This window comes from Diceros bicornis, chromosome 31, assembly GCF_020826845.1.
Source record: "Diceros bicornis minor isolate mBicDic1 chromosome 31, mDicBic1.mat.cur, whole genome shotgun sequence".
In the NCBI taxonomy this organism is placed as follows: Eukaryota; Metazoa; Chordata; class Mammalia; order Perissodactyla; family Rhinocerotidae; genus Diceros; species Diceros bicornis.
Window position 1 is genome coordinate 32,193,692 of NC_080770.1, and position 14,333 is coordinate 32,208,024.

General features: G+C 55.2%; 1 protein-coding gene across 3 annotated transcripts in view; it reads right to left on the bottom strand.

The window, feature by feature from the left end:
• The window catches only part of PRR5L (proline rich 5 like), a 73,248-nt gene that overhangs the window by 8,697 nt on the left and 50,218 nt on the right, over positions 1-14,333 (bottom strand). For all 3 annotated transcript variants that reach the window (XM_058527137.1, XM_058527136.1, XM_058527138.1), the window contains exons 6-8: positions 11,671-11,762; positions 8,830-8,970; positions 3,536-3,662 (exon numbers count right to left, since the gene is read on the bottom strand). In XM_058527137.1, coding sequence (XP_058383120.1) covers positions 3,536-3,662; positions 8,830-8,970; positions 11,671-11,762 — 360 coding nt within the window. The remainder of the gene's footprint in view (positions 1-3,535; positions 3,663-8,829; positions 8,971-11,670; positions 11,763-14,333) is intronic.

A 14,333-nucleotide genomic window follows, 5' to 3' on the forward strand; every position in this document is an offset into this window, starting at 1 on the left:
GGTGCCCCTTGAGCAGGGAGGGGGCTGGCTCCTGCCCCTGAGCTGGCGCCTACCTCCAGGTGCCCTCCTGCCTTTCACACGGAGTGGGGCGAGGTGGAGGGGGAGCCCCTCTTCCTTCCTCGGTCACCAGGGCCCGCTGAGCGCTGGCATTCATCCCCTGCACCGGAGCCAGCAGTGGCAGCTCCTTTCACACCCCCAGAGAGAAGCGAGGCCTGCATGAGGCGGGCCTCAGGCCCTCTGTGAGGGACTCGGTTCCCAGGCCTTTGACCTCCCAGGCTCGCCAGCGGAGCCCAGGGGAGTGGCCGCCATAATGCAGGCACTGAGACCCTGCACACCAAGCCGTGGTGGGCGTCCCTCTCCAGGCCCGGGCACCCGAAAGCCCGTGCACGCCTGTTTGTCACAAGTAGTTACCGTGTCTTGAGGAAAAGGGCCCTCCCTGAGACACGGGGCAGGGCGAGCTGTGGAGGCCGCGCCTGAGAGGCCGAGCGGAGAGGCCCGCGCCGGCTCCCTCGGAGGCCTGCGCGGCCAGGCCAGCGGCTGGGCACCTGGGAACTAGGAAGGTAGGGTGTGGCCTGGCCTCTGACACAGCCGCCTGTTTTACCACGTCCCTGTCGTCCTCCTCACCCCACTCCCTCTGCCCTAGGAAAGTAACAGCTTTGCAGGGGAGGGCACACACACTCACACTCACTCCACCAGGGCTCAGACTTCTTTTCTCCGTGAAGCTGGCCCTGCATATGCAGGGCTGAGGCTCACTACTCACGCCCATTGCCTGCCTGGCAGGAACAGAGACGTGCCAAGACTCCCTCCAGGGTCGCACCTGGGCAGGTGGTGAGTGAGGAGCCCCTGGAGCCACTTCTCTGGCTCTGGTCACCTGCCCGGTGTGTGACACTGGGGACGTTTCTTAACTCTGAGACCAAGGTACCCACCCCTCAGCAGGATGGGCGAGGAGGATGTGAATACGTGCCAAGCCCCTGGTCAGCACCTGGGATATGACAGGCATTTGACAAGCGGTGGCTTTGGGGACAATCGGCCCAGCTGCCTTGACCACTCCCGCCCCCGTCAGGCCCAGCGTGGACCACGGCAGAGGCCTCCCGTGGGTACAGGGACGTCTGACACCTCTCCTCAGTCTTTACTTCAGCCGGTCATCAACACCTCTCTCCCACAGGCAGAATGAATGTGATTGTCTCCATTTACTGAGGAGAGACTGAGGCCCGGGGAGTCCTCCTCTATCTGGAAAGGACGTCCTCGACAAGGAAGGACACCCCTGTGGCCATGGTAGCTTTTGAGTATCCAGAGGTTTGGGATGAAATGTCTGGTCCCAGATACCTCTTGGGCTAAGGAATGAGATGAAAGGACCACCTCCTTAGCTGTCCCTCAGTAAAATCATAGTCACCCCAGGAGTAGACAGAGGTTGGGGGGTGAGGGTGGATTCCGTGGGACAGCCGGGAAAGTGCAGACTTTGGGGCTTTGGAAGCCTGGCTCCAATAGCCAAGCGACCTTAATCCTCATTTGCCTCACCTGTAAAATGGGAACAGCAGTGCCTACCCCGTGGCCTGCTACCCAGCCCACCCAGCACAGCGCCCAGGACGCGGTCTGTGTCCAGTGGCTTCCCCTTCCATCAGCCACTTTGCAACTCTGCAGCTCTTTCAGTTCCTCAAATGCTGCGCCCTCCTGCTCCCCACTCCTCCCACCCCAAAACCCTCCCAAAGATCCTTCCCTTTGCCTGGGACAGTCTTCCCTCCCCATCTACTCAGCTATCTTGTATTCATCCTCCAGGTCCCATCACAGATATCACTTCCTCCGGGTAGTCTTCCCTGATTTCCCGGTGGAGGTGAAGTCCCTCTGCTGTGCCCCGAGGCCCCTGAACTTCCTCCGCTCAGAGCACTTGTACGCTGACGTCATCATCTGTTGTTTGTGACTTCCTCACTGGACCGTGCGCCAGAGGGCAGGGATGGGCGGGTTCAGTCCACAGATGCACCTGCAGCACCTCACGAGGTGCCAGACAGGGTCTCAGGACACATTGGTTGAAATAATAATAATAATAAATCAAAAGAGGGTCATTTCCTTCCTTCTCTGCACCTACTGAGACAACACCCCAGAGGCAAGGATTGTCCTCGGTTCAAGGCCTTTGCTTTATAATCTGACAAAAGGGTATATTATTCGTACTTTCGCTGAAAGCTGAAGGTACCCCCTCTTAGAGTGAGTCCTCACTGAACAACCTTCCAAATCTCCCCTCGTTCCGGCTCCAGGCCCAGCCGAGGGTGGAGTCCCTGCCAAGGCCCAGCTAACCTCCCACCCCAGACTCAGGGAGCCGAGCAGGAAGGGGGACTCCAGGCAGGGCATGGCCACGTGGTACCCAGCTCACGGCCAGGAGGGCAGGAGACTGTTTGCCCTCAGCTGTCACGTCTGCTCTGGCTTGTTCCAGCTCCTGGGTGGAATGAGGGAGCAAAGGAGGGCGGGAGGGACGGGGGACCTGGCAGGCAGCAGGCTGGAGCCCACACCCTCCATTTGTGGCGGCTCTGGTTATGCTGGTGTCTCCAGAGAAACCCAAAGGTGCCGTGAGAACCGCGGCCGCCCTGCCTTCTGCAGTGGTGAGCCCAGGAGGGCGGGACCCTCCCTGGCGGCCGCTCCTCTCCCTCCTTTGAGGCTCAGTTCAACTCCATTCAAGCAACAAGAGGGGGCAAAAGCTTCCAAATCCAGGGACTCTCTCTCCACCTCCGCCCCTCTCTGCGGGTGCTGGGCCCCCCGGCCTCAGGGTACCGGTGCCTGCCATCCACCAAACAGATCTTTTTTTGAGTGCCTGCTGTGCACGAGGCACCACTCCCATTGCTGGAGACAGAACACCACACAAAGTTCCTGCTGTTAGGGACTTTCATTTCAGGCAGTGACTGAGGAGCGTCTTGGAGGATAAGCCTTATTATAGAGCAATTTCCCATGGGGACGATGGGCTCTCTGCGAGAAGGAACAGATCCATTCATCTCCAGATTCTCCAGGGGGCCTGGACAGAGCCTGACACTCACTAATACGAGCTTCACAGCCACTGAAAAAGGCCCCGACAGGATTGGTCCCCAAATCCAGGAGCCCCTTTCCTGGGCCTGAAGGCCCTGGCGGTACCTACAGAAATGAGTGGGGACAGCAGTTCCACATCATCAGGCCACACTCGCAACCAGCTGGCTTCACATTTCGGGCTGCTTTCACAGGAAAATCCAGCCTGGGTGGATTTCCCCTCAGGTGGGGGCGGGGCGCAACAGGGCACAGTTTCTGGTATCAGATATGGGAGAATTAACGTGGCAGCCCACGAAAAAGATCAAAACTGCTGATCAAAGATACGGATCAGACGAACACCACCCCAGAGGCACAGTATCGGGGACAGTACCGCAACACGGGCCAGCCGGGATATGTGAGTGATGAACATGCAGATTTGCACGGAACCACACTGGAAGCAAAGGGCTTAGCACGTGATCGGGGCTCAGTAACACGTAGCCGGTAGTGTGATCTCCAAGGCTCCCAGCAGCCTGAGAGCTGTGTCCCTTACCCAGTGTGAACGTGGGGCCCGAGACCCCACGGTCCTCGCTGATGCCGAGGAAAGGAGACACCACTTGCTTCACCAGCTCCTCCAGCTGCAGATAACCCTCACTTGGGCCTGTGGGCTCGTGAACACTCTGGAAAGGAACATCAAGAGAAACAAAGGTCAGTCAAAGTGGCCACAGCCAGCTGGCACCCAGTCAACAAACCCTGACTGCCCACCTCCTATGTACAAGGCAGGGATGCCGGCAGGCAGCACCCTCGTGGCCAGAACAAAGGGAACTGAAGCCTGAAGCCCGAGTCACTTGTCATGGGTCACGGTGATCAGAATGGTACATGGCTGGTACCATGGTGGCTGCTCCCACTGAGCCCCGCCAGTGCAGGGCAGCTGGACTGTCCCCACTCCAGCTCCAGGGCTGAGGTCTGATTGGTCCCAGCCACAGTAATCCCACCCCCGCTGTCACAGTAACTGCTTCACACTCGGCCTGCAGGCACTTGCTATGAGCACTGTACGCGTATCAAGCAGAGGCCTGCCAGCAACCCAAGGAGGAAGGTGCTCTCATCATCCCCCTTCTACAGATGAGGAAATGAAGACCCAGAGATCTTAAGTAACTTGCCCAGGAAAACACAGCTGGTAAGTGGCAAAAACATGGGACAGGAACCAGGCTGTCTGGCTCCAAGCACATCTTACTGCCGCTTGTTACCAGGCTAGAAGAGAAAGGGGACAGAATATGGAAAAGTCCAGAATGGTAGAAGGAAAGAAGAGTCATTGTGGAACCAAACATAGCTCAGCACCAAGATGAGGAGTCAGTTCAAAAGCCCAGCGTAACAGGAGCCCTTGGAGCCAAGCCCAGAGCAAACACCAGCTAAAACAAGTGACCACAGCAGTCACCAGTGTTTTCTAGAAAACCAACAGACTCCCGGGGAATTCAGTCTCTCCCTGGAAAGGACTCGAAGCCATGCTCTCATGTTGAGGGCTGCAGGGGAGCAGAGACAAGGCTCCATGGGGGCTGTGCTCAGCCCAACAGGTCGTCCCGTCAAATTCTCAAAGCAATAGATTTTAAATCACCTTCCCTTAAAAAGTAAAAACTCTCCACTGCACTGAAGTGTTCGGGGATTGGAGGGAAAGACGGTCACAGGCAATGAAGCAAGGAGGCCAATCCTACAGGTTGGGGATCGCAGGGTAAGATGGAAGCCTCCAAGGAAACAGGCTGACTCAGCCCCTGTCGGCTCCATCACACTGAGGCGGGGTGGCTGGGGCGGTGGAGGGAGGGAGGGGGCGGCTTAAGGAAACAGAGGAGCCTGAGGAGGGGGCTACACTGCAGAAGACTTGGAGTTTGGGGCTGGGAAGGGGTCGAAAGGGAGGAGATGCAGAGAAAACCTGAGTGCCTTCAATAAGGCCTCCTGGCACTCGAAGACGGCCATGGGGTGAGGGCGGCGATGGGGACAGGGCGGCGAGGGGAGAGGGCGGCGATGGGGACAGGGCGGCGAGGGGACAGGGCGGCGAGGGGCGAGGGGGAGAGGGCGGCGAGGGGGAGAGGGCGGCGAGGGGGAGAGGGCAGCGAGGGGAGAGGGCGGCGACGGGGAGAAGGCCATGGCTTTTCATGCCCTCTTGGCTCCAATTCCGCTCAGCCTGCGCTGAGGCATCGGGAAAGCTTGCAGCGGAAATAAAGGGGAGATGCAAAGGAGGTCCCTCTCGGAGGAAGGCACAGAAATCTGCCCGATCGGAAGGGAAGCCTGAAGGCGTAGAAGGGAGAGGGGAGCTTTATCCATGCTCCCAGGGACCCACCCCAGGCCTCAAAAGCAAAGCAGCCCCAAAACCACCTCGATTGGGTTTCAGAGCCTCAGAAACTTTTTTTCCTCCTTGATATTTCTCATCTGATTCTCCCCCAAGCCTTTCCCCACTACAATTCATAAGCACTAAACAGACAGGGATGACAGAGAAAGCAGAAGCAAGAGGCAGGAAGAGAATGCGTAAGGAAGGCGTGATTGGAGCTGGACGGTCTTCTCTAGGGGCTGCTGAGAACCCGGCTTGCACAAGGCCCTCCCTCAGGAAGGAGCTGCCCTCCGCCCTCGGCCTGGCTGAGGGACTGGCGACATACCTGCAAGTGCAAAATGAAGATGCGGGGTCCCTTGTTCAAAAACTATTGAGAATTTCAAGATGCTGATGGGAGAGAATTAAACCAAGCACAGGCCCCGCTGAGCATGGGGCCCTGGGCAACTGCACAGCTCACAGCCCTGCCTGGCTGGGCAGGTCCCCTTGTTCTAGGATGATCTCAGGACCCGTCTGCACCTGCCAGGAGGAACCAGATCCCCACACTGCTCAAAGTCTCAGGTTCAGCCTGAGGACAGGAGCACACGGCCCACAGTAGGCGAGTCTGAGCCCCTTGTGTATTTGGGGAGAGTTGTTCAGGGACATTTTGGAAGAGCATTGGAAAAGGGAGCAATGAAGGCCTGAGAAATGGCTCTTTTCTCATTCAGAAAGTCAGGCAGGGAAAAGTCGTCTCCAGACCTCATGGCACTGTGGAACGTGGGGCCTGGGGAGAGAAGGGAGCAATGCTAACTACTGGGGCCCAGATTTCCTGCAGCGGGAATGGTCCCAGGGCAGTCAACCTGCAAGTTCCATTCAGATCCAGAAGCTACCATCCCTGCTGCTCAAGAAGATAGACCTGGACTGGGGAAAGACCCACATTCATCACTGTCACACTTCCAGCCCAAGCCCAAGAGCTCCCAGCATGAGGAAGAACGTGGGCCCCCAGGGGAATAATGCCAAATGCCCTGTGTTAGAGGGGGACCATCTGAGAAGCTCACAGGGCATTTCCGAGTACCCTGCAGACTGTGGGGGAGGAGGTGGTGGTAGCGGAGAAAGGCTGAGTGGAAAGGTAGAGAGAGCAGGAGCTGAGGAGTGGGTGACAATCCAGCTCTCTCACTAATTAGCATGTGACCCTGCACTAGTCAGCGACCTTCTCTGACCCTCCATCCCATCTGTGGAATGGGAAGACAGGTACTGTCTCTTGCCCGACCTCCCAGACATTTGTCACGACCATGGCATTTCTCCGACTAGACTTCCCTCTGCCAAGAGAGAAAGCCCTGTGTGATGGTCACCACCACGGGACTCGGGGCAAGAGACCTGGGCTCAGTCTTCCTCAGGCTCTTTCCAGCTGGTGCCACCACTCAGTGAACAAATGTTTTAACACATACCATGTGCCAGAGACCATGCTGGGTGCTGGGGGCTCCAGAGGGAGGAGAAAACAGACAGACCTGCCTGGACCTGAGGGGGCTGTGGGCCCCGGGAGAGCCAGTGCTCCGAGCAGAGGGGACAGCGGGTACACAGATCCCGCTGCCGCAGGGAGAGGCAGAGAAGGCTGTGTGGCCGGGACCGAGCAGCAGGGACGTCAGGTTCCAGGTGAGGCTGGAAGCGGGGAGGGGCCAGAGGCGGCGGTACAGACTTGGGCTGTTTCCCCAAGATCAGTGGGAACCACTGACGAGTCTGAAGCTGCCCCATGGAGAGCACACTGGGTGGGGGCCAGGGCGGATGAAGGAAGGTTCTTCTGGACAAACGTCTCACCCGTCTTTAGGGGCTTCAGGGACGACGACAGCTCTCTCATGTGGTTGTCGGCTTGTCCGGCACAGGGCCCGGAATGTGGAATGTGGTAGATGTTTTGCATTACCACAGAGACAGGCCCCCTGGTCTACTGTCAACAGGTGAGAGCCCTCACCTTGACTCTCCTTCCAAAAACCAAAACCAACAACAAAGGAATCACCTCTCCTCCCTAAAATATTACACGTGGAAACGGGAGAGTGGAAGCCCAACTTCCTAATCTTCCTAGCAAATCCCAAAGGGCTCCTTCTCTGGACTCTTCCTTCAGGATCCCAGCTCTGTCTTTTGCTTCTCGGACACGAGCTGCACACACACTTTCCATCCCCTTCCTTCCCTTCCGTAAAACACTTGACCTGGCATTCCAGCCAATTACACCCCTCTCACCCGATTAGGCAACTCTTCCTCCTCTCTGGCTTCAGGAAAGGGAGAGCACGCCCAGAGGCACGACCCAGCTTAGAGAACTGGAAGAGAAGGGCAGCCGGGGAGGGAGACATCTGGGGCCTCATGCCTGATGTTCCACCCCTGCTGGGAGCGCGGCTGGGGTGACCACCAGCCCGGTCAGGGGTGACCACCAGCCCGGTCAGGGATGACCCGTCTTCCTGAGGACGGGCTCAGAGCTGACACTGCAGCATCGGAACTTGGTACAGAGTGGGGGACTGTGGCAGCCACCTTTTGGGGGTATCCCTAGCCCACGAGCCTTGCTTCTAGGAATTGTGCGCCCCGACCATAGGACTGGGTTCGCTGAGGCCATGCTCATACTACTTGACCCAGTCAAGGTCATAGCTGACTGGCAGAGGGGGGTCGTGGAGCCCGAGCTGGGCCGATCACAGTCTTTACCCCGAGCATACAGAGTTCTGAGACTTATTGCCTCGGATGGTCAAGTACACTTCTGGGGTTTCAGTTTCCTCATCTGTAAATGGGATTAACAACAGTGCCCACCTCATAAGGTAGTCGTTTGGATTATTTGATTCAGAAAGCAACACACCAAGTTCTTGGCCCGTGCCTGGCACATAGCCAGGAACCAATAAATGCTGGCTTGTCTTCCTGTTGTTGAGTTAGAATCGGGAGTAAGAGACACTGCCATTGGGGTTGTCTCTTTGTGGAAACAACAAGCTGTGGGATCCACATTTGATCAGATGCAAACCCAAGCACTGAATGCAGTTCTGCAGAGAGAGAGAGAGAGAGAAAGTGCGAGTGCGCAGAAGTCCAAGAGATTCTGGGCAGGCCAGGAGAAGCAATGTCAGAGAGGAACAAGGCAGACCAGACAGAGCAGAGACCAGTAAGTGGAGAAAGGCTGGTGGCTTTGTGGCCTGACACAGTCTCACTTCTGGCTGGAGTCCCTTAGGAAGCCCACCTGCCCTGGAAACCTTCCAGTGCGTTCCTGGTCTGGCTTGAGCCAGGCTGGGTTCTTGTGACTTGCAATTGTGGCTCACTGACATAACCAGAGAGGAGAGAAGGTGTTTTCTGCCTGAATGACAGCCTTGCTCCTTGCACACCCCACTGGGATTCCACAGCGAGCACAGAGCCAGGGACCTCAGAGGTGCTCAGGGGACACACAGCAAGTGAACAAATGCACAAAGGAACGTGACGACCAAACTGAAGAACACTGAACCAAGCTAAGGTCCCTGGTCATTGGTCCCTTCCCCCACCCCACAGTGGCAGTCTCCTCCCTCAGCCTCAGTCGTGTCTCCACCGGGGCTCACCTGCAGGATGAGCAACATCTGGACAATGGACGAGGGCAGCCGGGACTGGGCCAGCAGCAGCAGGTCGCCCAGCTTCACCTTCAGCAGCACCAGGTCACGGAAGCCCAGCAGGGAGATCTGGCGGATGGTCAGCTCCTGGCCCTGGAGAGGAGAGAAGAGGCGGGTCGGGAGGTGAGAGCTCCCTGGATCTGCCACCAACCACATGGGGTTCAGGACGACAAATGGTACAGGAACACCAGGATGGGACAGGATGAGGCGTTGGCAAGGCCCAGGGGGCTGTCTAAGAGTCCAAGACTCGGCCCCCATCCTTCGGGATGAAAGCTTCCTTTAAGAGAAGGCATGACTCAGCCTGCCTAAGTGACCCAAAGATGATACAAGACACGTGCAATGGGGCCATGCTGTCGGGGAGCTGTGAGTGGGCAGGAGGAGGAGGAGGGGTGGGGGCAGAAAAAGAGAAAAGATCAACACCGCCTCCCCACACTCCAGGCTCTTCCTCCACTTCATCTGTTAAATATTTGAGCACCTATCCTATGCCAGGCAGAGGAGAGAACGTGGGACCTACGAGACTCATATAAACCGTCGCAGCAGACACACACGCCACCACCGATGCCTCACAGGCCCAGTCTAACCAACCCCTTGGGATCGCCTTCCCCGACCACCTCCAACAGCAGTGCTCCCCGCCCCCCTTTTCCAAGGTCCTACAGTTTCTATTTTTGGCACCACATCCCAGCCCTCAGCAGTGACTGCTGTCTTGTTGGTATTTGTGCCCTCGCTTCATCTCTAGGGCTCCTTTCACTTTACAAGGCAGAAAAATGAAGGCCCAACACAGTAGGCGCTCAAAACCACGTTTATCTAACAAGGAAGTAGGTCTCACACAGACACCTCTGCACAGGGAGCTGTGAGAAGGATCTAGCTGGACTAACAGACACCTCAGGGGGTGTTATACCAGGAGGGAGAACCCCTCACTCAGGGGTTTTAAAGTAGGGTGTCTGTACCAGCAGCAGCAGCAGTATTATTTGGGAAACTATGTGGGGGTGGACAGGGGCAATATCAATTGTTGCCAGATCTTACAATTTTTCAAGAGAAGCAGGCCAATGCCATCCTCAGACCCGTACAACTGGGCTCCTGCCTGGATCTGAGCCTAAGGGGGCTCCTCTTGGCCCTTGGATGACTGTACCAGGGGCCCGCCCAGACCCCACACTCCCCACTCTAAACCTATCTGGGTCACTGCATCCTGGAATTCCCTGCCCAAATGGTCCTAAGAGAGCCCCAGGTCTGCACGCCCCTCCAGGAGGACTGCCAGATAAGACACAAATGTGAGTAGTTTTTTTAGTATAAGCATATCCCAAACACTGCATTATTCATTACTGATCTGAAATTCAAATTTAACTCAGCATCCTATATTTTTATTGGCTAACTCTGGCAACCCTACCTCCCAAGTCTGCCTTCAGACCACTGCCGCGGGGGGTGACCACTGCAGGAAGGGAGAAATCTGTGGGCGCGGGGCCCAACTGTGCACATAAATGCTGTAACTCCTCTCGCGGGGATGCAGGATGGAGCTGAGCATGGGATGAAAAGAGCAGTGATCTGGAGGCCAGAGGCTGCTACTGGAATTGCTAGGGGAAGGTCTGACATGGCAAATGAGCTCCGTAGGCAAAACCTCCCAATTTTTAAATATTTGACATATATTTAAAAGAATTCCAAATTCCTTTAAAACACCATTCAGAGCACACAAAGGACGTGAGCCCTTACCTCTGGCACAGAGTAATTCCTGCTGTTGCTAAGGCTCTGTCATTGCTGCACCCCACGCCCGCATGTCCATGAGCCCGATTAGACAGGAAGTCGTGACCCCCAGGATGGACAGCGAGCACGTGGCGGCGTAAGGGTATGAGAGAGATGTGTATTTTGGAGAGGAATGTGTCTTGGTCAACCGGCCTTGGGGACGTCCATCCTGTCCTGCACTGAGCAGCCTGCTATTAGTCTCCTCAGATGGTGGGAGGAAGCCACACCTGGCAGGGTGAGCTGAGGGCGCAGGATCAGAATCCTGAGCGATGCCGCTCGTCCTGTGCTCTGCATCCTCGTTTGGCAGGAGATGAAATGGAGCTGTGCTTAGTCGTGCAATGAGTCTGCCCAAACCCAGCCACCCATCCCGAGCCTGGCGCTCTTTCTGCTACATCATGCGGCTTCTCATCTTCAGGAATCCCTTATGGAGGGCAAGGAACATTATTCCTTTCCCACAATTTGGGAGCAACAGGACACTTGCTTGAAAATTGTGCTTCATACCAGAAAGAGAAAGACAAACACTGTATGATCTCACTCATATGTGGAATATAAACCAACACATGGACAGAGAAAACTGGACTGTGGTTACCAGGGGCAGTGGGGGTGGGGGGTGGGCACAAGGGGTGAAGGGAGTCATATATGTGGTGATGGACAAACAAAAATGTACAACCCAAAATTTCACAATGTTAGAAACCATTAAAACATCAATAAAAAAAAAATTGTGCTTCATAAACAGACAGGGAGAGAGAAAAGAAAGACAAGGAAAGAAAATGTCTCCTTCCGCCATCTCCTCTATTTCTGAAAAGCAGGAGGAAACGAACCGCTCCAGGAATCTACAGACACACTCAATACCAAGAGCGTGCTGAGCCTGCAGACTGCTACTCTGCCTGAGGGCAGATGCTAAATACAGACCCAGGGCCCTCCAGAGATCTCCAAGGGCCTCAGCCCCCTCCGCCTGGCGCCTGGTTCTCCCCCCGCCACCAGGAGGCCCCAGGCACAAAGGCCAAGAAGCCAGCCGGCCGGCCGGCTAGCAGAAGGGCGTTCCGCAGGGAGACTGACCTGAACCGGATAAAATATTGCCTGCAGGGTGGGGAGAGTCTCAGTGAAGAAGTGGTCCCAGACTTCAGCCAGAACCTCAATGCGATTTTCACCTACACGAGGGCGAGAAGACGGGAGGGGAGAGAGAAAAGAACTTGTCACTACTGCAGGCCAGAAGACAGTGCCATGTTGGATGGAGCGTGGGCGGCGGCGGGGGAGAAAACTCAGGGCGACATTGACCTGCACGCCGTTGCTACAGTAAACCTGGGATTGGAAAGGGAGACTCAGCTGAGAATATACAAATATGTCTTCGACCCCCCAATCCAGAAACGGGAGCTGAGTTTTGAAAATCACCTAATAATTGCTATCATCACGAGAATGGTTACGTTATCAGGCACTGCGCTGAACTACTTATCTAGTAAGACACTCATGAGTAGACTCTATTACCCCATTTTACAGGCTCAGAGAGGTCAAGGATCTGGCTCAAAGGCACACAGCTAGAAGGCAAAGCCGGGATTCCAGAACCCATGCTCTTGACCAGTGCAATCCAGGAAGATTATGTGCACGGTTATATGTTGTTTTGCTTTTTTAATTGCTAAGACACTGGCTTTTTATTCTGGCTTTGAGCTGTCAGTTGAGGGAGGTGGAAAAGGGCCTGGAAACTGCCACCTCCACCGACCGCTTTGCAGTAACTGGCAGGGCAGCTTCTCTGAAGAGGTCACCTGCAAACACAGGACCCACCTCCTGACACTGTGGCTCCTCTCACCCCCAGGATCAGGAAGGCTGAGCGCAGCCAAGCGCCACCCCCAGGCTAGATGTACACAGGTCACCCAGCGCCACCGGAAGGCTGTGCGAGGAACTTTGTACCTGCGGGAAAGGCGGGCCCTGGCAGAGAGGAGCCTGCTGTTTAATGACCTAGATAACCGAGCAGATGGGGCACTGTCTTCGCTCATCTGAGGCAGAGAAACTGGGTCAGCCAAGATTAGCTACTGAGAGATGCGTTTGGCAAAACACTGCCAGTTCCACTGAACAGATCTTGAAAGATTCATTTAGCATCTTCCATCTATTAATTTAATGGACAATAAATGCAGTGGCCGGGAGAGAGAACAGAACAAGGCCATGACTCGGAGCTGGCAGGGCAAAGACATGCAGATCTGGAAAGGTCAGAGAGAAATACACCGGGGGAAGATGCAAATACACAGCACCCTCCACTTTCCCTTGCAAAGTGCTAATCACACTTGGTTGGAATTGCTCCATTCCTTCTCTGTCTCCCCCATTAGAACGGGAGTGAGAGCACGGGCCCCGTCCATCCACCCTGCTCACCATTATGTTTCCAGTGCTTACCACAGTGCTAGACACATCCATTAATCAGTTTTTAGAAATCTTTGAAGGAATGAATGGCAAGTATCAAGTGTACAGGTTTTTGCATATGCAAGGGCTGGTGAGTGGAAGGAGGTTACCGTTTAACCCAAATATGGGACAGGACAGAGCAGGACTTAATAGTCAGTGCCAACATTTTTGTTTACTCTTAGGATAAAGAAAACCTCCATAACGTAGCCAACCTGGCCCAGGAGAGTCTGTCTCCTTCTGTGCCTTCATCCTCCTCTGTATTCTCCTCAGCCTTCGGGCCCTAACTAGGTGGATTTTATTTTAACCTCTCACACTCACCATGCTCCTTCATGCCACAGGGCCTTTGCATATGCTAGCCTCTCTGCCCAGACTGCTCTTTCCCTCTCCTCTCTGTTTACATCTGTAGGTTTACAGATGTAAACCTACATCTGTTTATCTTTCTAGTTGCAGCTCAAGCATCACTCCCACAGGAAAGTCTCCCCGCACTGGCAAATCCCCCACTATGGATTGTAGTCTTAGTCCTTGCCCCGGTTACAGTTTATACCTGATGATGATCTGATTAATACCTGTCTCCACTGGCAGGTGGTGAGCCTCACGGGGGCCTGTAATCCTATGACGGTTTTGTTCACCCCTGTGTCCCCAGCACCTAGCAGAGCACCTGGCATATAGCAGAGAATCAATAAATGTTTGAATGAATCCCTCACTCACCATCCATTTTCAAATGTAGGCTATGCTAGTTTCCTCAGGGAGGAGTCAGGGACAACAAAAGAACCATCTGGAATGTCAGGTCATTCTGGTACCTAAAACCAAGGTGACCCCCACACCTGGACAATGAACCCCCAAGGAGAAAAGGCTATTCCAGCCCCTTTGCTGATGGCCCTTATCCTAAGCCTTCCATTACAAAGACAAGAGAGGCCCTTCCAACCTGAAGGGAGGGGGGGAGATCCCACAGGTCACCGTTGGTGGCTCCCTCCTCCCCTTCCCCACCAAGATGGAGAGCTCACGGGCACAGGAGGTGATCCCTCAGCCCAGCAGCAGGAAGGCGCCTCTCCTGGGAGCCTGGCTCTAATTGCTGGCTGCACACTTCAGAGAGTAATGGAGGTTTTGGAAAGTGTTCAGAGAGGAACATCAGACAGACGCAGGCTAACAAAGCAGGGTAGCCCCGGGGAAGAAAGAGTTAAAGGAAGGAGGTGACTTCACCTCCAGAAACAGCACACAAGTCAAGGACTGAGCTCCCTGCAAAGATGCAGGAGGTTTGGATGGAAAGTTCTAGATGACTGTCTACAAAAACTGTCCTCTAATGTGCCACAAGAGTTTAGATCACCAGAGGCACA